Source organism: Phalacrocorax aristotelis, chromosome 2, assembly GCF_949628215.1.
Source record: "Phalacrocorax aristotelis chromosome 2, bGulAri2.1, whole genome shotgun sequence".
Lineage (NCBI taxonomy): Eukaryota > Metazoa > Chordata > Aves > Suliformes > Phalacrocoracidae > Phalacrocorax > Phalacrocorax aristotelis.
The window spans coordinates 39,510,213-39,531,405 of record NC_134277.1 but is presented as its reverse complement, the minus strand read 5'-3'; the positions used below and the strand labels follow the sequence as shown (position 1 = coordinate 39,531,405).

General features: G+C 39.1%; 1 protein-coding gene across 4 annotated transcripts in view; it reads left to right on the top strand.

Annotated features, from left to right (window-relative positions):
* RFTN1 (raftlin, lipid raft linker 1) overlaps positions 1–21,193 on the top strand; it is a 102,495-nt gene that overhangs the window by 45,514 nt on the left and 35,788 nt on the right. For all 4 annotated transcript variants that reach the window (XM_075083179.1, XM_075083178.1, XM_075083177.1 and 1 more), the window contains exon 4: positions 10,895–11,003. In XM_075083179.1, the coding sequence (XP_074939280.1) occupies positions 10,895–11,003 (109 nt within the window). The remainder of the gene's footprint in view (positions 1–10,894; positions 11,004–21,193) is intronic.

The following is a 21,193-nucleotide window of genomic DNA, read 5'->3' as shown; positions in this document are numbered from 1 at the left end:
CTGTCAGGTCTCTGGCATCTGTAGGCTGTCTCTGTATAAAACAGTTCATGTCCTGGGTAGAAGTTAAGGTCTGCTTAGCATATTTGTTGATCAGATGAGTGTTTATTTCTGTCGTGAGATTTCAGGAGTATAAGTAGTCAGGCTACAGTTGTATGATCACTAGTAACATCATTTATGCTCTGAAGTACAAAGTGGTCCCCTGCCATTTTCTGTAATGGTGCTGCCAGGTGTTCATGGGGAGCCAAGGAGTCCTAAAAATCTCTGTACCTTGGTGTGGGCCCCACCCTTGGGCTTCCTGGGCACTTTCTGCAAAACACCAGAGGCTGTAGCTCCTTTCTTACTGCAGGTGTTTCGCCATGGGTGGTTCTAAGCTTTACGCTTCATCTGTCAGTTGTCTGGCAGATACCAGGTGTGCGGTCTTTCACCTTGCTATTTCTGTTGCCTGAATGGAACAGAAATGAAATGGTTGTATTAGTGCATTTTTGGAACAGTAATGTCAACTCTCTGTATACAGAGACAGAACACTTGAATTAGTCTTTAATCAGTGTTGCACCTTTATATGTCAGTTTTATGTTTTAAAATGAATACTGTTGATTCACATTTTGAGGGCCTGAGTTTTATAGTACTGCCTCTCCAAAGGTAGGAAGAGGCTATACTAGCTGCAGGAGATGATGTACGTCAGTTACTATAGGCTGCTGCTATCGCTGAGATTTGCAGTGCCTTAATTTGTTCAAGAATAAAATGGAAAAGGTAGTGCTTAGACATCTTATGCATTAAAACTCATGGGAAAAGTACCTGTTGGTGTTATTCCTCCTATTTTGCCATTGTCCTGGAGTTTTAAAGTACTCGGTGTGATTTTGCAATGTCATTGTACATTTAAGGTGATTTTTAAAGTCATTACACGATAGTTTTGTGTTTAATCTCCACTGGTATCTCTGTGGCTTCATTATCTTAGCTATCCAATCGTTTCTGGTAAATAAGGAAGTAAGAGTCGTTTCTGCTCTAGGACGTTTGAGGAAACACATTCCTTACATATATGGAAGCTGTAAACGTTGAAAAGCAAGGCTTGTCCCTTGGGAATGTTAGGGCAAATATGAAATTAAAGGACAGATTTTTAAAAAAAATCAACACTACAATTGTTGCACTGCAAAAAGTGTCACGTTCGGTTAAAGAAAATGAAGTATAGCGGCATTTAATTCTTTAGAGGCAGTGGGCATGAACGTAGTAGTCTACCAAGTAGCTGAGGGACTCTGCCATTGCTCTCATTAAATTTAACATAATAAATTTAAATATTTCTGTAGCACCTAATTGCATTGTGCACATTAACCAGCTGATTGAAAGTGGTTTGGAAGTTGAATGGAATAGAGTCAGATAAAGCAGGAATCGCTTTAATGCTCCTGTGTATACTTTCTAAATTTCAGTGGACTTCTGAGTTAAAAAGCAATTGACTGTTTAACTGTCTGTGCTGAGTTCTGAGATACTTGAGTTTCTTGGAGAAGGCCTAATGTAAAAAATACACAAAAATCTTCAAGCCCAGGTTTTTATAGGGGTTTTTTGCTGAATACAGGGAAGGCTCCAGGTGTGAAGTGTGGCCCCTAGCCTGCTGGTTCTCATTGATTCACGCTTCAGAAAAGTTGATTTACGCTGATTTACACTTGAAGACAAGAATCTCAGGAAAAAGGATATGTAGTGGTACCCTGGAAAGCGTGAACGTGTGACAGCATATCTCTCCTGGCGGAAGGGACAAAGGGAGGTCTGTGCATTTGGGAGGTTCTGGCTAACCAAGATAAGGAGAGTAGCACGTGTTGCTTGCATTCCCCTGAGGAACAGAGACTGTTAGTTCTTCATGATTGTTAGTGCCTTGTGTGTGTAATAACCTTTCTCTCTTCGCCCTTTCATTTCCATACTCACTAGTTTTTAATATAACAATCTCTGTTCAGGTGTCTTGTGCGCATTACTATTTTGGAAAGCTTGTTGCAGATAACCTGTTCCCTGCAAAGAAATCAAAGTCAGCCGCTGAACAAAATTGTAACAAAATCATAGCACAAAGCTGCTTTAATTTATTCCCAGGTCCCTGTAGTGTGACACCCCTGTCTGATATCTTAAAGTTTCAAAATTAAATGTAAATTAAAATGTTTTAATTTCCCTTTCTAAATACTGTGCACCAGAAAGCAAGCTCCATTCTCTTCCTCTAGGAAAGTTACATGGTCCAGGCTCAAACTGTCTGCTTACAATAATTTTCACATGTTTGCAGATACTCTGTTTCACCACGGCAGAGTGAAGCAGAGGATATATATTGAATTCCAGAGAGGTCTTTCTCTCTATTGTTCCATCTATGTCTTAGGGCCTTCTCTTCTATAGGTTTTGCCTCCAATCAATAAAGCGATCAGCAGGTAAACATTGCCATGCAGAAGTAAACTAAGTAGTATAATTTATGAATAATTTTTTTAGAGTAGACTTCTGTGTTTACCTCTGACAGCTTTGCAGCTGTTTTCCCTTTCTGTGAAATAATGAGGTGTCAGGTGTTCCAGTGATTCACTTGATGAGATGATTCTATTTCTATAATTTCCCTATATCCATTAATCCTGATGAAACCCAAACTTTCATCACTTGGCCAAAAATAATTCTATTTATCTGCAAAGGAATTTAACAGAGTGAGTTCAAAAGTTTAATAGTAAAACAGTATTTTTACAGTTTCTTTTTTTTTTTTCTTCTGGTATGCAATGTTAACTCCAAGGGATTTCAATTAATGGCACGTTCAGAGATGTAGCTAAATTTTTGTGTCCTCTGTGTCACTTAAAGTCTGGATTTAAAGAAAATATAGAAAATGGATTACAGAAAGTCTGGATTTATAGAAAATGTAAAGTAACGTGATGTAAATGCAAAAGATTGAAATGGCTTAAACATGCAATGTTAAATGACTTAAGCAAGACAGTAGTCCTTGTGTTGTTCCTTTGATGATATGTTTGCATTTCCAGTTGTCAGTGTCCACTTGGTATTTGCTTAATTATGTTGACTGAAAGGGAAATCCTGATTTTTTCACACCTGAAAGACCAGCTCTTTCACTCTGTCTTTTTTCATTCATACTAAACTCCCCTTTTAATACTTGGGAACAGCCCTTCCCATGAAAGACGGGAAAACTCTGTTATACCAAGGAACTGATGAAGTATGAAAAGACGTAATTACATTGGGAAGAAGCAGCAGCCCCTGGAAGCATTATGCTTCGTAAAGTCTTGGTTTGGTCCTCTGGCATTTGGATTTGCATATTTGCCTTGCAAAGGCAAAGGAAAATGTTTCTGGAAACATCCAGACAGTTAATCAAATTTCTGATTCTTAGCTGTTTGAGAAACCTTCTAGCCCCCAAAAGCTTCTATTCTCTTCAGGCTTTTTTGAAAGGCACTTGAAACAGGGAGTTCTTCCTCTGACTTTGTGTAGAATTCAGTGGAGAGAGCCTTGAGCCACGACTAGTGCCTCTGCCTGGCAAGCCTATCTTTGACTTCCTGTGGATATTTCTTCATTTTCCACGTGAAAATTTTTCACGCCACATTTGACCTTCAGTGGCACATCACTGTATAAAACATGCACAGTGGTTTCAAGCTTTTTTCGAGCATGCATTCTGCCACACCAGCTGCATCCCCCGCTCCAATGTCATTTGCAAACTTGACAAGGCCACACCTTGTCTCCTCCTCTGTGTCATTGATGAAGATGTTAAACGTGACAGGTCTTAGGTTACAGACCCCCATGTAGGGACTCCACTTGTCACTGGCCTCCAAACAGGGCGTCACCGTTAACCACGGAACTGGTTTTTACTCTTCTCTTACTCATCTTTACTACTTCCATGCAAAAATAGTGTGAGAGCCAGTGCTAAACCTCTCCCTAAAATTGCCATCGATGACAGCCACTGCTGTCCTTCCACTCATCCACAAAATCACTCATTTTAACATCAGAGGCAGTCAGGTTGGTCAAGTATGATTTACCCTTGCTACACCCACGCTGACTGTTCCCAACCCTTTTCTCCTTCATGGGCCATGAAATGTGCTACAAAAGACCTCTGCAGAAAGATAGGTGCTCCAGTCGAAGGCATTTCACAATGACACAGTCTGACAAAAAATATGAGTGATCTCCTCCAGTGCTTCAGTGCTTGCTTGAGGTCTTGAAAGTAGATATTTTGCATTGGTACAGTATATTTTTAATTTAAATGTAAATGCGCGTGTGTGTGTGTGTACGTGTATCTGTGGTTTTCATGTAGGATTTAGGCTTGAAGATGGCAAATGCCTGACCTTGCCTTCATGAGCATTAGGATCAAACACGTTTTGTGTGCAAATGCAGTGTGTGTTGTTGCTCTCAGCAGGCTGATTTCAGCTTGCTGAAAAAATAATATTTATTCCATTCCCAAGAGTCAACAGATATCTTCCTTTAGCTCAAGGGACAATGGCTTCAGTTTTTAAAGCTTGCTATTTGTTTCAAGTTCAAAGAAATACATATTTCCTCACAACAACTTTTAACATTGACCCGAAATAAATGTTCTTTCATGTGTATTCTCAAAATTATAAACACTGCCCATTAAAGATGCCTATGTATCCATACATGCCTGAACTTCTATCAAGAAACTCTATACACTGTCACTAAAAAAAGTTCATATATTTTACTAACAAGTAATATACATTCCACTGATAAGGTTTGCTATAAAAGAAAATTCCTAGTAAAGAAAATACTTAGGTAATAAAGTTAAGTGTGTCACGTGGGTTAGAGTTGAGGTTGTTATGATGTAATATACCTGCTTTTATTTTATCAAAAAATGGTGTGTTTGTTGGGTGGAGATCATAAAACATACGGGTTTTTAATTGCTGCCTTCTTGATTTTCAGATACTCTAGTTGTGCTAGATTTTTAACCTGGAATTATACAGATACCAACTGCTCAGGTTAATCACCTTGATGCGGTTTTATTTTTCGTAACGCAGATCAGTTTGTTATAAATGTACAGTTATATTTTGAACTGTAGAACTATTCCGATGTAGTGGAAAAATCTCAAAACTGCATTTATTCCTAGCATCATCTTAATCAAATACTCATTTTAGAGTGTCTGTGCAGCTTACAAGGGTGCTTTCAGCTTTCTGAATTCATGGGCATGGAGAACTTCAGGATGATTAGGACCAAATGTTGGCTCCCTCATTTCCTTCTTGTGTCTGAAAAGGATTGGAAATCCAGTTTGTAACAGACACTGAGTTGTCAGCTTTAATAGTTACTGTGTAACTTACTGGTACTCTACAGCTGGTAATGGTTTATCTACCATGAAATGGTGCTTAACTGCAAACAGCTGTACAGGAAATGACAACCTACTGAAACAACCATTGTAAAATACTTTGCCCAGTGAACTTCCAATTTTAAGTGAAAATCTTATTTATTCTGTGTATTTTCTTCTTTAGTGGCACTAGAGGTCCTGTTCAGGATTCAAGATGCCACTCTTTTTAAGTCTGTGGTCCTCAGCCTTTTACGCATCAGTAACACTTGAGGGTACCCTCTACCCCCAGCCCCAATGGGCTGCAAACGCTGTCTGTCTGCACAGCACCAGGTAGACTGAAATTCTCTCTCAGCTCTTTGCATCCCCCTGTTAAGGTTGTCTGTGGTGGTCAATGAGGGTGCCTACAGTGACAGAAAAATCCTTCTTTGGGAAAATTGATAAACAAACAATAAGATACATAACAAAGGAAGAAAAACAAATGAAAGCACAGGGTGTATATGATACAGTGAAATTTTCTTTCAGTCTCCATGATTAACCAACCAGTGGTTATCCTCTCCTGGGGTGGTGGGCAGGAGACTGCCCTTCCCCACTGCAGGCAAAGCGATGGCGTTGTTCGCAGTGTCTCTCCTGTTCCCTCTCAGGTGTCACAAAATGCATTATAGTGACTACAGGGCATTATGAGTTGGGTTGTATCAGCCTCTCTGGTTCATCTTTGTGTCCAAGAAGGTACAGCCTTACTGTATCCAGGTGTGCTTCTTTCAGGGCGAGGTCATTTTTAATTAACCAAGGGATTTTTTGTTAGAGGAGCAAAGGTAATAAAAAAACTTCAAATGTTTGCAGAAAATGAAGGGAGTAAGATTCAGTTTTCCAACCTAGGAGGGGTAAGAGGAGGAAGAAATTGCTGACTGTACATCCAGAAGAAACGGAAGGTCTTTCAAACTGTTGGCACTTACACCTTTTTTTTGACTAAACTGATCTCAGCATCTCTGTTTCATTTTCTGTTGAGAAATATTTTATTACAGGGAAGTGGAAATTAACTTTACATAAAACTATTGCTTTAATTTAAAAATATTTTATACATTGACCTCCCAGTAACTTCCTGTGCTATAAACCTGATAACAAACTCCAGAATACGGGTGATTGGAGTATTTCTCAAATGATTGCCATCAGTCCTTCTTCAGAAGATAAAAAGGGAATGCAAGTGCAGGGACAAGACTGAAGTCAGGAGACCTGAGCTCTGCTTTTGACTTTTCCTCTGACTTCCCTGATCCTGATGTAGCTGCGTATTTTGGGACCCTAATTCATGAAAGTGGTCCTAAAAGTAGTCCCATTAAATGAATAAAACTAAAAATATAGTAATTTCTGTTCAGAATGGAATTTATCTGTACTTATATTTAGCCACTTCTCTATGGCTATACTAATAATATTCAAGAGTTTAATGAGACTTTTATGATATTTATGAAATATTTTGTGATTCATTTGTGAAATGCATTGTTTATTGTATAAAGTCTGGAAATAATTTCTTGCCCACCTGGATTTGCTCCAAAAATTATTTTTTTGGGGTGTGAAATCCCCAGCTATTTATTATTTTCATGTGAAAAGTTTTTGGTTTTGTTTTGTTTGTTTGTTTTTGACAAAATAATAGGCTCTTAAATGTTTCCTAAAAAGGTGGAAACTACCAGTATAGACAAAGACTTGCCTTTAACAAATGTGAACATATTTTACTCGAAAGCACAGAAAAATACTTTTTGGTAACATAGAGTACTTACTTCCATTGGAAGATTTTAACTAAAGATTTTATGGCCTTTAGTAGGATCTGTTACACATGTTCTGTAAAATAATGTTCCTAACAGAGTGCAATGGTATTTGATGCAATTTCTTTCATAAGCCATAGTGCAGAGGTAGCTCTGAAACTCTTAAAGAATGCACTGTCTCCTGTTTGCTTAAATATTTACAAGCAGCAAGTGTGGTTCAAAGTAAGCGCTTCTTGAAGGAGGAAAAATAAACAGGTAATTTTAAACAGTTGCAGTAAGAATCACTATATTTTTGTGGATATAATCTGTATCTCAGATAATCTGTACTCCTTTCGAAGATGTGGGAGGTAGGTCCTCCAGAAACTGCAGAAAATCAGAGTCCAGGGAGCTGCTGAGGAGGAGGAGAGGAATTAGGAGAGAGTGATTCAAGGGCGAACTTCCCTCTTCCTTACACCTGTGTATAAAACTCACCAATATAGATTACAAAGAGTTTGGTCTTACAGATAGCCAGTGGGTTTAAACATGAAAATCAGTGTTTCTCACTCTTTTGAAGCTAGCAAGGTTGTCACAGCACTGCCATGGTTTGTGTGGAGACCTGAACACTATGTGAAGAACAAGCTTCGGTGAAAGAGTGGGCGTAGGAAGGATTGTGCTGCTGGGCTTGTTCCATTTTTTGCTGTTCCTGGGCCTCATGTTCATTCATGGAATAGTTTGGGTTGGAAGGGATCTTTGAAGTCATCTAGCCCAACACCCCTGCAGTGCCCAGGGACATCTTCAGCTAGACCACGTTGCTCAGAGCCCTGTCCAACCTGACCTTGAATGTTCCTGGGGATGGGGCATCTACCACCTCTGTGGGCAACCCGTTCCAGTTTTGGAACAGAGTTTCACCCTCATTGTAAAAAATTTCTTCCTTCTATCTAGTCTGAATCTACCTTCTTTTAGTTTAAAACCATTACCCCCTGTCCTATCAGAGCAGGCCCTGCTAAACTGTTTGTCCCCATCTATCTTATAAGCCCCCTTTAAGTACTGAAAGACTGTGATAAGGTCTCCCCAGTGCCTTCTCTTCTCCAGGCTGAACAACCCCAACTCTCTCAGCCTTTCTTCATAGGAGAGGGTTTCCATCCCTCTGATCCTTTTTGTGGCTCTCCTCTGAACCTGCTTCAACATGTCCATGTCTTTCCTGTGCTGAGGACCCCAGAGCTGGAGACAGTATTCCAGGTAGTATCTCAGGAGAGCAGAGTAGAGGGACAGAATCATCTCCCTTGACCTGCTGGCCACACTTCTTCTGAAGCAGCCCAGGATACGGTTGGCCTTCTGGGCTGCAAGTGCTCATTGTTGGCTCATGTCCAGCTTTTCATCCACCAGTACCCCCAAATCCTTCTCAACAGTGCTGCTCTCAATCCCTTCATTCCCCAGCCTGTGCAGGACCTTGCATTTGACCTTGTTGATTCTCAAGATGTTCACACGGGCCCACTTTTCAAGCTTGTCCAGGTCCCTCTGGATGTCATCCCGTTCCTCAGGCATGTCAACCACACCACTCAGCTTGGTGTCGTCTGCATGTAAATAAGCATGGGTAGTGTGGTACATACTTCATTTTGGGGATTTGGTATCTTACCTTTGAATTTGAGTTGTTGTATTTCAAAGTTTCCAGGCTGGGAGTATGGCTTCCTCAGTCAGGCTGGAAGGGGGTTGTGGTGAGCACGGTGGGTTGCCCTGGCAAGGGAAGTGTTTGGTCCTCACGTTTGTAGAGGCTTGGTGTTGGGATGGTGATGAAAATCCAAAAATGGTATTGGTTGTCTGAAAAGGGCTTGCTGCCTGTTCCTAGTAATCTGCTTCTGGTTTGTTGTTATACAACAGCTGAAGCACTGGAGAATTGTGGTTGCTCTGTTTGATGTTGTTTGGACTTAGCATTGCAATATCAAGTGGCAGTTTTGATAGTTTATTGATTGCTAGAGCATTAAGGAGCCCTAGCTCATGCTTATTTCTCTCTGGAACGCAGTTAGATAACATCAGGACTACATTTCCAGTTACTCATATTCAGATTTTAGAAAAAAAAGTAGGTGTAGTAGTATGTCCTCTAGCAGGGAGACTTTCTTAAGTTTATTTTTATGTTCTTGAATTCATTGAGTTAACCTGTGGTGGAAAATCTACACAGAACAGATTATCTTATCTAGGACTTTATCTAAAAGAGCAAAAATAGTTGTCTGCAGTTCAGGTTGTCTGTGTTGTCCCTCACAAAAGTATTTTTTGTTTTTCCCCCTCATCAAAGTTGTTCTTTGCTGCTTAAATTAATTTCTGTATGACTGTTACAGAGGAGTGGTGATAGAATACAGTTAGTCCCCAGTAACGATTTCTGTAAATCCTATAAGGATATTTGGAGAGTTTCCATGGACACCAATGTTTTGTGAAAATTTTTGTCTGGAGTCAGGAACAGAATGGGACCACAGTTATGAGAAGAACCTGGAAAGGAGGGGAAAAACAAGCAGGGAAAGGGCTTCAGCGTTCCCAGACCATAGTCTGGTACCGCCTGTGCAGTGTATAGGTGAGATAAGAGAAATGAAGTGAGAGTCTAGCCTGTGTGTAAGTGGGAGGATCAAGTACAAAGTATAATGTCATGTGATGCTTCAGAAGATTTCTGCAGTATTACCTAGGAAACACACTGCCAGTTTGCAGCCAGCAGCCTACGCATCTCATGGCTCTGAGTAACTGTTCACATCTCGGGGAAAGCCCCTGGGACCATCTGTAGCTGAAGTGTGTTTTACGTGTCACACAATGTCAGTCCCCAGAACAGGGCTTTTACGCAGACTTGGTTTTGCAAGCATGGCAAGCCTGCAGAGCCCTTGTTTTGTTGTTTTGCTACTTCCTCACACACTCTCAGTTCAAACTTCTGCATGTTTCTTCCTGTCCTGTAGGTACCCAGTGCATCAAGTGACTGCTGGCCGGGGTTAGTTCTTTACTTCAAACTAGATCTTTCGATGCTTCATATGGGATATTAAGATAACTATTTTGTTACTAATCCCAAGAATTATAGGCTAGCTTTTATTTTTGTATGCATCCTCCATGTGTTCTCCTAAAGAACTGATAAAACAAATGATTCTCAGATTTCCTCTGTTGATCAGGCGTATCAGTTTCTTTTCATGGGAGTCCAGAGGAGATGAAAACTGCCTTCAGTAGCACTGCTTTGCAGTGCACGCCTACGGACTGTTTCTCAAGATCATTCAGGATAACTTCCAAACTTTCCCTTGGCATATTTTGACCGATATCATGTTTCCACAGCACTGATTTGTTCAGCAATGTATATGGCAGATGCAGTATGCTTTGAATTATTTTAGGAGTTAGTGTCTTCTGAAAGAGAAGGCTTTTCACACATAGCTTTACATTTCTCAAGAGCAAAGCAGAAGGTAAGACTGAAGGACAAACTACTGTGATTAGCCCCAGATTTTTAAGTGTTGACTTGGCGTGGTGGTAGATAAGAGAAGGGATTCCTTTACTGTCTGTGAAACACATCCTGCATCAGACTGCCCTGTGAGGCCCAGAGCATCTCAGCTCATTGCACTGGAACCTGCTTTCTGCATATTCTGAGTTAGATCACCTGCACATCTCCGTGGCGTTGGCCATAGATGCCAGGCTGACAAAGTGTTTCTTGGGCAGATAGAGATTTGGAAGTCCCCGAGGCATTCCATCATCTGCAGTCATTGGTGTGATTTCCTTCCCTAGCAAGTAGGTGAGATGGTATAGCTGCCGCTTGTCAGAACTCTGTTGAGCTCAGTGGAGTGAATGTGCTGGAACCGAAGTTTTGTCTGAAGGGCAGCTCTCCATGGGGAACATCTATAAAGGGGATGTCTGGGTATCCAGTATTAAGAACAGAAACTGATTCTTTTTTTCCCTGTCTCTTTAGGTCTCCGAAAGGTGATGTCCATAGTGAAGGCTATGTCCTGGAGGTAGAGCGCTGCTCCTCTTTAAACCAACTTTCAGACAAAAAGGAGATACCTGATTTTATTAAGAAAGTGAGTAAAAAAAAAAAAAAGGCAAAAACCAAAGCACAGCATGCTTTTATTTGCACTATAATTGCTGCTTCTATGCTTCTAGTTCTGTCAATCTGATGATACGAATATGTTACATTTTTTGCAGTTGAAACACTGCACTAGAATTTCTGTAATTTTAAGTATCTGAAGGGAAATGATACTTATTGAGAGAAACAAGTTTGATCATATTATTATGAGAAAATGATTTGTAGTATTGCAGGAGGGCGACGTCTCACAGATGATATGATATCAACTAAGTTACCAATGTAGAAGACGGTCCTATAATGGTGGAATTTGAAAATAGCCCTGCAATTCTTTATTTGTTGCTTTCCTTTTAAAATTATTTGTGATGCTGTAATATTCTGCCAGACTGGAAATTAGGAGGTTATGTCCGTTTTAGTGAAGACACATTCATTGTGCATGTTTCAAATTTTGCAGCGTCTGTTGTGTCCTATTGCATGTTACAAAAACTAGCAGGAAGTACTACATTTACTTAGCCAAATGGTGTAAGAATAGTGTGAATAGGCATACTCCCCTAGCTTTAATCCATCTTGCAGTAATAATAGTTAAGAAAATTTTGTAGAACAGGCTGTATTTCAGCACAGGCTATATATGCTTGATAGCGACTCAGCTTGACAGACAGTGCTGATGTTCAATCTTTCCTTTTTACTATGAATTGTAAAAGCTAGTTTAAAAATAATGCAGCTATGACTATCTGACCATTGTCGTCATACTTCAAGATATATAAGTTTTGGTATCAGAACAAACTGAAGTTTTCTGAACACTTACTAGTACTCAAAAGTTTGAGTCCAAATTTTGTTTCAGGTTTACTGTGTGTTATTGTGTTTCTGTTCTGATGCTATCTGGGATTATTTCAATATATTCACACTTAGGCAAAACTGGTGAAGTTCTTATATATCAGTTTCAACATGTTGGCTTTTGTTCTTCAGTTCTTTGAGTCAGAGTAGAAATATAGGCTTATCTGTCAGAACTGGCAGCAAAATTTTACATCATTGCAACATAAAATTTCTTTGCATTTTTTACTTCAGAAAGAGTATGGCTAACATGAAAACAAAATGACAATCCAGGAGTCATCTTATTTCCATAAATATCCAATTCTGAGACTCTTTAGAATGTTTTTCTAGACATGGAAATGTTTCTGTTGGTAGAAGCCATTTGATTATGGGGTTATGAAGATGCCTTTTTGAAATATAATAATTTAAATTTTAATAGCCAAAATGCATATTTACTGTTTCTCTGTAGGCTGAGTACGTCGCTCATCCTCAGATGTTATTTGATGTAGAGGAATTTGAAGTCCTTTGAAGCCATTGCTGTCAAGTGTGTGCTGTGTCACTGTCTATATCTGATTAAACACATTGTGAAAGTCTCAACACTTTTATTTAAATCTAACTCAGGAAACAGGACTTGTTTGGGAGTAGGAATTAATTGTCATATTAACTAATTTATCTGAGCAACAAAAATGTCCATTGCTTTTAAGGGCATATAAAACAAATGTTTGCAAACAAAACAAATGAAAAATAAAGGATGTTCTTCAAAGATAGTAGTAACAAAAAGCTGTTAGAGAGGGCAATTGGTTGCTTTCAAAAAAACCCAACCCTACAGTTCTTCTCAAACTGTGGAATACAGTTGACATTAATAGTGTGTTGTAATTGAATAGGCAAATCCTTGATCACAGAGCTTTTCTTAACAGGCTTTTAGCCCAGGTTTACCATCTTATTGCATTGCAAATTACTATATTTTTAAAAAAGGTACCAAATAGAGTAGCCATATTTTTTCAATATAAAATAAATCAAAATATTCTGCAACTGTGAATTTACTAGAAAAAAATCCTTTACTCTGAGAAAATGAGTTTTATTAATTTTGTTACGCACTGCTGAGCAAGTATTGTTTACATGGAGTTTGAACAAGGATGCAATTTTAATAACTTCCTTTCTCAATTGACTTTTTGTCGCATTGAATATGTCTTATTGAATATTAACTGCTTGCTCCTGGCAAACACAAAACAATTTTATGATGGCATACAGCATAGGTAATATCCTTTTTTATTCTTCTATAACTCCATATAAATGTTGAAGAGTAATGAAGTAGAAACAAGGAAGTTATTTCATGTGGAGAATGCTTCTCGCTTGCTGAAACAAAGTGCCTCAGTACAGTGTTGACTATGAAACATTTAAGAAATGCCAAAGAAGACTTTCTGGTCAAACCTGTGTTCTGTTGCTGAGATCCTGCTGTGCCTTGGCGCTCTGTCCCAATTCTCTACTCTCTCTGTACATTTTTGCCACCACTGTGGTTTCTGGCCATGGTAAGAGCCAGGGAAGATGGGAGACAGCTAAGTATTGGGGACATAATGTTGCATGGGGTTCGCTCTTCCTGTACCTTAAAATCATGCTGACATCACCATGTTCTGTTTGTTCTTTCATATCAGTGTGGATCTAGTGCAGCTCAACGTGTCCTAAAGAGCTCAAACAGTCCCACGGTGTCTTTGTCATGTAGTTCCTGGGCAATGAAGGAGGTGACTTAACTGTTGTATATGTACTTTACTGCTGTTTTGGTATTAGCACTCCTGTCTTGAGCTCTCAGGCAAAACAGATGAAAGTTTTGCTCATCTGCATTTTAATGAGCAAAGCTGCCTTCTGAAATTCTGATCACTGTGGCTCAGATCATTCTAAAGTTGTTGCAAGTCAGAGATGTTACTTCTAAGATACCGTATTTTGTAACACTTTGACTTGTGCCTCATGTAAAATAGGATACCTTTAATTACTTCCCTAGTTGCTCTTTATTTCTGTGTATCCTGTTATCATTTTTTTTCATCTGAGAGTGTTCTCCTGAGTCTGCTAGACAAGGGAGGAAAAGTGAGGCTGACATCCCAAGAAAAGAGTTATTTTGGATATGCAGTCATATATGAATGCCAAATGAGAGGAGAAGCGAGGCTAACATCCCAAGAAAAGAGTTATTTTGGATACGCAGTTGTATATGAATGCCAAATAACCTTTGTTTTCCACATCAATCTGAGTTACATGCTCTAGAAGAACTGTAACAGGCAGAAGGTTTTACTCCTATGTTCACATCTTTGTGGTGTTGGTGAAAGGTTAGGAAATAGAGTATAGTTTCTGTACCTCTTCTGCCCAGTTCTGACTTTTTAAAATCTAGGAAGCATATCTTTGTATCCTTTGTTACTTACTTAATGCTCTTTCAGAGGGAAATTCTTGTATGTTAACTTTTTTCCAGTTTGACCCCATTGCAGGGTTCATATTTCTTGTCCCTGTGGACTCATGATCCTTCCCTAGGGAAGTATGAGAAGCACGGAAAAGCATGGTTTAAAAAAAATGCTGCAGCTTAACTGAAATCCAAATGCAGGTGTCTTCCTTTTGTGTTTACTAGACAAGGATCAATCCCTGCTGGTCTGTCCTTACTTGACTCAGAAATGAGGCTAATTTCTTCCAAAAAACCGAAGGCCGTACAGACAAATAATTGGTTTTACATTTTCAGAAGTGGACTGGCTTAGGTTAGAACACAACTGCCGTCTTGAAACACCTATGTAATGCTTATCTTGCGATGAAATCTGCTATATGAGACAGCATCAGATCTGCTCATTGCTGTTCCTTCTGTTCATAGTCTTGGTGAACCTCAGTGAGCATGCAGATGCCATCACCAGCACTAGTTCAAAAGCTGCCAGTAACGTGTCACTCCCTTAAGTGGTCCTCTGAACATCTTCTGTAGTCCAAAGTACTCTAGAAATAATCTTGACTCCTGCAGATATAGTGGCTTTGCCCGTAGGTTTGTTGACATTTATTTTCTAGTAATAGTATTGCTGGCTAAAGGAGGTGATGATACCTCTCAGACTTAAGCGTGTGGGACCCCAGGGAGGAATATGCCAACAAAACACATTGCAAGAATGTTGCCACCCTTGTACTTGTTCTAGAGTTGGCATGTGAAACAGTGACCACCAGTTCTCCCTGGTACAAACCCTAGTTGCGTAGGGAATTGGACTGTTTTGAAGGAAAGGCCATACAATACTAACACTTGTATGAAGAACTCACATCCTACATTGCTGAAAAGATCTGCTGTATTTGAGCTCTCTTGCCAGTTTCATGGAATATATGGCATCAACTGGTATTTACTGGAATTTCTCTAAATGTCTTTTAGGAAAGAAAATGTTATCAGCGAAAGAACTGGCATGAGGAATTACCATGTTTCAAGTGTTAGTTTATGCACTGGAAATACACATCGCTATCAACAAGTTTAAACTGTAGTTGAACTTACTCAGTGTACTCCTGAAAGGTGGGATAATTCTAGGAGGGGCTTGATCCTCCTGCCTGTTATGTGCCCTCCCTCCTTTGGAGGGAGCAGCAGGCAGGAGACTGAGTGGTTGGGTAAGGAACTGCTACACACCCCAAAGAACCACAGATCAGTCTTACTGCATGTTTCTCCATATCGATGTTTTTATCAAACTACTACTTCTTCTCCTGCTCTCATGTTTTTTTCCTCCATTCATCTGTAGCTCTTTTGGTGTTATCAAGGTAACTGCTATCTTAGTTCATGTGCATTGTTTTCTGGAGAGTCATCTGTGTTATGGCTCTAATTGGTGAAGAATTTTTGTATTAGTATTGCTGTTAAAAGACAGGTTAATTCTCCAGCTTCTTCAAAGTTGCTAGGTAGAAAGAGGGCTGGAATATTTAGCAGGACTTCTGTCTCCCATAAAATAAAAACCGAATGCCTATATGAATTCTCAAGAGCTTATAAAATCTTTTCCATAGATGTTCCTAGTCAAGGGAGTGATTCAGCCCAGTTTGGCTCTTCACTTATTTCCTCCATATTTACTGACATCAGAATGAGCATTTGGCTTATATGATCGAAACAAGGGACTTCACATATCCATATAGTGTGTGAAAGCAGTATTAAATGATTTTGAACTCTCAACTTCTGAGTTATAAAACTCTCTTCAGCATCTAACTATGAAACAGCAAGAAGATGTGGAAGATGAGAAACGTGTCATAGGACAAATGTGCCCATAACAATATGTACTTTTTATATATAATTATTTGTGTTTGTAACAGTACAACAAGCAGTAAGAAGACAAAAGTCTGCAATTTCCTAGGGGGAAAAAAAGTGAAAATTACTGATCTTGTATTTTTTTACTTGTAATCACTAAGAAAAATTCAGCTTTTCATATAGCTGCTCCAGTATTTCTCACATTCTTGTCTCTCTTTGTTTGTCATTTCTTATTCTTCATCCTTAATCTTTGCATTGAGATTTCTTTTGTGGAAGGAACGAAGAGATACAGCTTATGTGTTCTGAAGAGCACTAGACTGTTGGTGGATTTCTTGACTGTTGCTGCAGTCTTACAAGGATCTCTTCTGTGAAGTCTCTGATTGCTCTGTTGGTGCCAGGGTTCCTTAGATGGTTATTGTAATCCTAAGCATTATTCTTACCTTTAGATATGTTTTAGCTGGCCTGTTCAGAAATTCCCTGCAGGGTATACAGTCAAAGCAGGTGGAAGTAAAAGATAGAAGAGGGGAAAAATGGAGTCTTTAAAATTGCTCAGAGGATCGTTCTTCAGATGAATAGGCAGTTCAAATTTACTTCTGTGGCTAGAAAATGACCCCTCTAGAGTCATGTTTATTACCTAGGATTACTTATCTAGATGTGATCTCAACCTCTTCTAAAATAATTTCCATCCTTAAAACAAACCCAAAAAATCCCACCCCAAAACCTTCACTCTCCAGGGTATTTGCAAAAGAACAATACAACATTTATTTCTTTAGCACGTTGTAATGAAAAACATTGCTGAGCCACTTAGCTGACTGCTTTTTTTTTCCCTGCATGTTTTCAGTGCAAACAGAGTCCCTATTCTATTTTTAAGTATTTGGATCTTAGAAGTAGATACGGTCATGAAGCAGAAGTTGAAACTCAACATCAATAGTTCAGCTGTTTGTGATCTGCTGTGATAATATTTATTAAAGTGCATTTTGTTAACATTTTGTAAGTGTACATATAACAAGAGATGGTAAAAAATAGCATATACTGTATTTTAAACAGCCTGGTGTGAAGGGAAACATCTGTTCCTGGTTAAGCTTCTTTCAACTTGTGTTCTTTTGACTAAGCCCTGCAAGAGTGGTGTTGATATATATCTTCCATGAACGTTGCAAAACTATTTTCAGGACTCTCCCAGGAGCCTGGTTGTGCTTTTATAATCCTTTGCCCCCAGCAGCTTTCAGAGTCATCCTCTTGACCAAGATAAAAATAGATGTTATAAAGTATGTAGTTGATGTTTTTAATGACCCCACTTCTGTCTGGTGGGAAAAATAACTTTTTAAAAAATAACAATAAATATGATAATATTTTATACTGTGCTAAATTAAAATATGGGCAAATTGTTCAAATTGTAGTTTTGGCTACAAGTAACAGATGGCTTGATGAAACAATGTGATTTTAAAGAAACACTCTTTGGTTTATATAAAGATAAAAGAAACTGTTCCCTGCAAATTAAATGCAAAGTCTGTGAGTTTGATACTGAATTCTTAATTTTTAAAATATTCCTGTTGCCCTGAACCTTTTGTTTTCCTTGCTTAGGACAGAGTTGCCTAAACCAGAGTCACAGTTTTGAATCACACTCAGCCATCCATCTCTACGCATCTTTACTTTCCCCTTGCTTATGTTCACCCATCAGTGTAGGAGTTTCTCTCACAAGGTTCATGCAGAAAATCATGGTCTGCATTTCGAAAATGTGTGTTTTCTTGAACAAGCACTTGGGACAGAGTTTCTACAGACTTTTTTTTGACAGTGTATATCAAGTATTTGGGTTGAGTGAGCATAGCTGGTGGCCCCATAGCAGTTTATCCCAAGTTTAAAAGAATTTTTAGGGAATAAATCTTAATTATGTGGATAAATTCAGGATTTCTTCTCAGAGTTTAGGGCAAGGATGGGAGGTCACAGGTATGTTACATGGCTTTTGGGCAGGTACCACAGTCACTGAACCTTTGTGGCCTGCGTCCAGCAATGTTTGCCCTTTGCCAGCATGGTGAGGGAACAGATGCTAAAATAAGATAATGATTTGAGGAGAACCATCACACCCAAGGACACAGAGGGTGAGACGGTATAGTTTCAAGAGCTGTCATCTGGTGAGATGTGCTGAAAGGAAAAACTGTACTTGCACCATGCTGCACTACGTGTTTAGCGTGGTTATATTGCTCTTGGGAATAAATGTACAGCTAAACTGAAGGGGAATTTCAAGTTGTTACTCTCATCCCTGCCTTGGCCCCAGTAGCAGGAGACACATAGCTTGCTGTTACTTAGTATCTCTTGGCAGCACTGTCTTAAAAGCCTGTCTTCTGTTTGTTCAGCATTGCAGCATGTTGCGGTAGCTACTTGCTTCATTACCTTTCTCCCTGTTCTGTTTGTAGCTTTCGGTTCTCTTTTGCAGAGACTGCTGCCAACGAGCATGTTGTGAAACTGCAAGGCTTGCTTTCTTTTCCCTGTTCAGTGCCTTGTTATGCTCTACCACAAATGCAATGAGAGCTTAAAGTGTCAAGTCAAAGGGTCTGTTGAATGGGATGTGTACATCTGTTTCTTCAAGAAACTGATTAGTTTTTAGCTTTGGGGTTTGTTTTTGGGTTCTACTATCTTCTCTTGGATCTGCCAATTTCATTCTAATAGTCTTATCTAAAGTTCCCAAACAGTAAAATTCTGGTGAAAGTTTTCATTGTAAGTATCAATATAAACACTGTCAACAATACTGCTTAAAGGATGACTCTGTGATTTGGCATGATAACATTTCTCAGGGCATCCCTCCAGTGTTATATCCCTGATGGCCTATTTGGATGTGACAGTGAAAATACTTGGAAACTTGAAAGCCTGAATGAAGACTGGGATTTGACTTTCTAAAGGCTACATTTATACTTATTTATATTTATGTGAGCATGAACTATCTATCTTAAATTCAGAATTGGTGAGTGTAAACTGGAAGAGGTTAAAAATGCATGGGAAGTACAGGCTTAAGTGACAGAACATCCTACTCGGAAAGGTTGCATGGTTTGGAAATCTGAAAGTAGTGAAACAGTCTCAGAGCTACAGGACAGAGAAATGATGAGCAGTTCCTGCTTTGCTGTTTGATTAGTAGAATAATCTCTTTTTGTCACTTGGTATTAGAGGTGCAAAAATGCCAAAGTCGCAAATGTTTTGAGTCATTTAGAAAGACCTAAACCCCTCCTTCAGAATGTTAGCTACGCTTTAGTTTGTTTTAAAATAAACAGTAAACTCTTGACAACTGTTGCTGCCTTCTCAGGAAGGAGCATGAGACCTACGGAAAGTACCAGAGGCAAACTAAAAGCCTGTCTGAATTTTAAACATCTGTTTTCAGAAATGAACAAACTAGAAGGGGGATGTGCAGTATTTGTGATTAAACATGTACTACTAAATATTAATGAAGGAGGACATAGTTGGAAGACTGTAGTCTTGAACATCCTTTTCCTGGCATGCAGTACATAGTGTTCTCCTCAAACCACAAGATTATGTTCTTTGCATGAAGATCCCTGATGCTATGTCTGTTGTCAAAGAATATTTGTTTGAATCCTAAAAAGAAGGTAGAAAAACAGTCATCTCATTTCTGGTGCACATTATGGGATCTAATGCCTCTAACATTGTTCTTTTTAAAACAACGACAAAGTAAATAGGCATTTATTTTATTGGCTAAGGCAGTTCATGCTTGGTTGAAATAGGCAGCTCTGAGCAAAACTAACCAGCTATTGTTTCAAAGGCCATATGTTTGGCCATCAGTAGGACTAAGTAGCAGTCTTCCCCTTAGCTCGCTGCAGAGCTAACTAAATGCATCTGACTGTCAGAAAATGAGTTCATTGCTCCTAGAGAATGTTGTCCTTTCTCCAAGTGCATTTGTGCTATGTGTGCTCTTCGTAAATTGTTTCTGTTGTTTGTTTTTATATTAGCAGCAGTCCCCTTTACTGGGTTGCTATGACATTCTTTCAGTACCTTGCTATATCGTGAGCCATATAGCAAACTTATTAATGAAATGTTCAGTCCTAACGTCTAGGTGTTGCAGGTGTTCTTTTCCAGATCATCTGGAAGTATAAGCCTTGAGACCATTTAGGACGGCTATAAACTGGAGCGCCCTGATGACATTAGTGAAACTGCTTTTCCTCTAAATGCATCCCAAAAATGTCCAGCTCCTGGCATACAAGAGTTAAGAGAAATTTCTAACACCTGTCTTATTAAAACATTTGTTTGAAAATCCTTATCCAAGAGAGAGAACCTCTTTATTTAATTACTGTGTGTTATTTGCCATTTTTATTGACGTGGATGGAATGCTATCCCAAGCTTGTCGGAAGCGTTTGATTTGCCGTGTGCCACCCCAGGGGAGAAATGTACAGAATCTCCCTGTAAGCAATTACCAAAGCTGACAAAAGTATGTGATTCTGTTCAGCATGGGATATATAACCTTGAGCTTCTATATTTATAAGTAGTACCACCATGCTTGCTATGAATAGGAGATTATTACAGAGCTGATAATGCAACAAGAAACATAGAATCACAAACAATACGTGGACTGTACAGTGAGCTTGCTAAGTGTCTTTATTCTAAGTAGATTTGAAAAGAAAACCTATATGTGGCTGCTCAAAATGAGCTTTCAACCTGGAATCTCTGCACTTCTTTCATGGCTGTGAGGCCTATAGTTTAAAAACAAGTAGTTTCCAGAAAAGAGGGTTTCATGGTTCAGCCATACTATTACCAGGTATGGTTTTGCAGATCTTTAAATTGGACTGTCAGCCATTTTCTAATTAGGTAGGGAGCCTTCAAGAGATCCAGAAATATTTAAAAAGATGGGACATAAATTAGCTACATCAACATAATGTTTAGCGACACTATTTGTGCTGGTGACGGTTCCTTTTTTCCAAATGCAGTATAAAAATCGTGGTCAGTCAGTTCTGAAATAAACAATAACACTTCGCAAATGTTAAAAATGTTAACACAGGTGCCCCAGCTAAAATTCAATTAAGGTAGTGACATCGGGGTTGAACATGGTGCTTGTTCCTATTCCTGCTAGACTTAGTGGGAGATTTGATATTTATTTCACAGATAGCAAAGGCTAAATCTGTCATTTTTTTCCCCTCAGGGAAAATGCCAGGCTTCTAATCAAG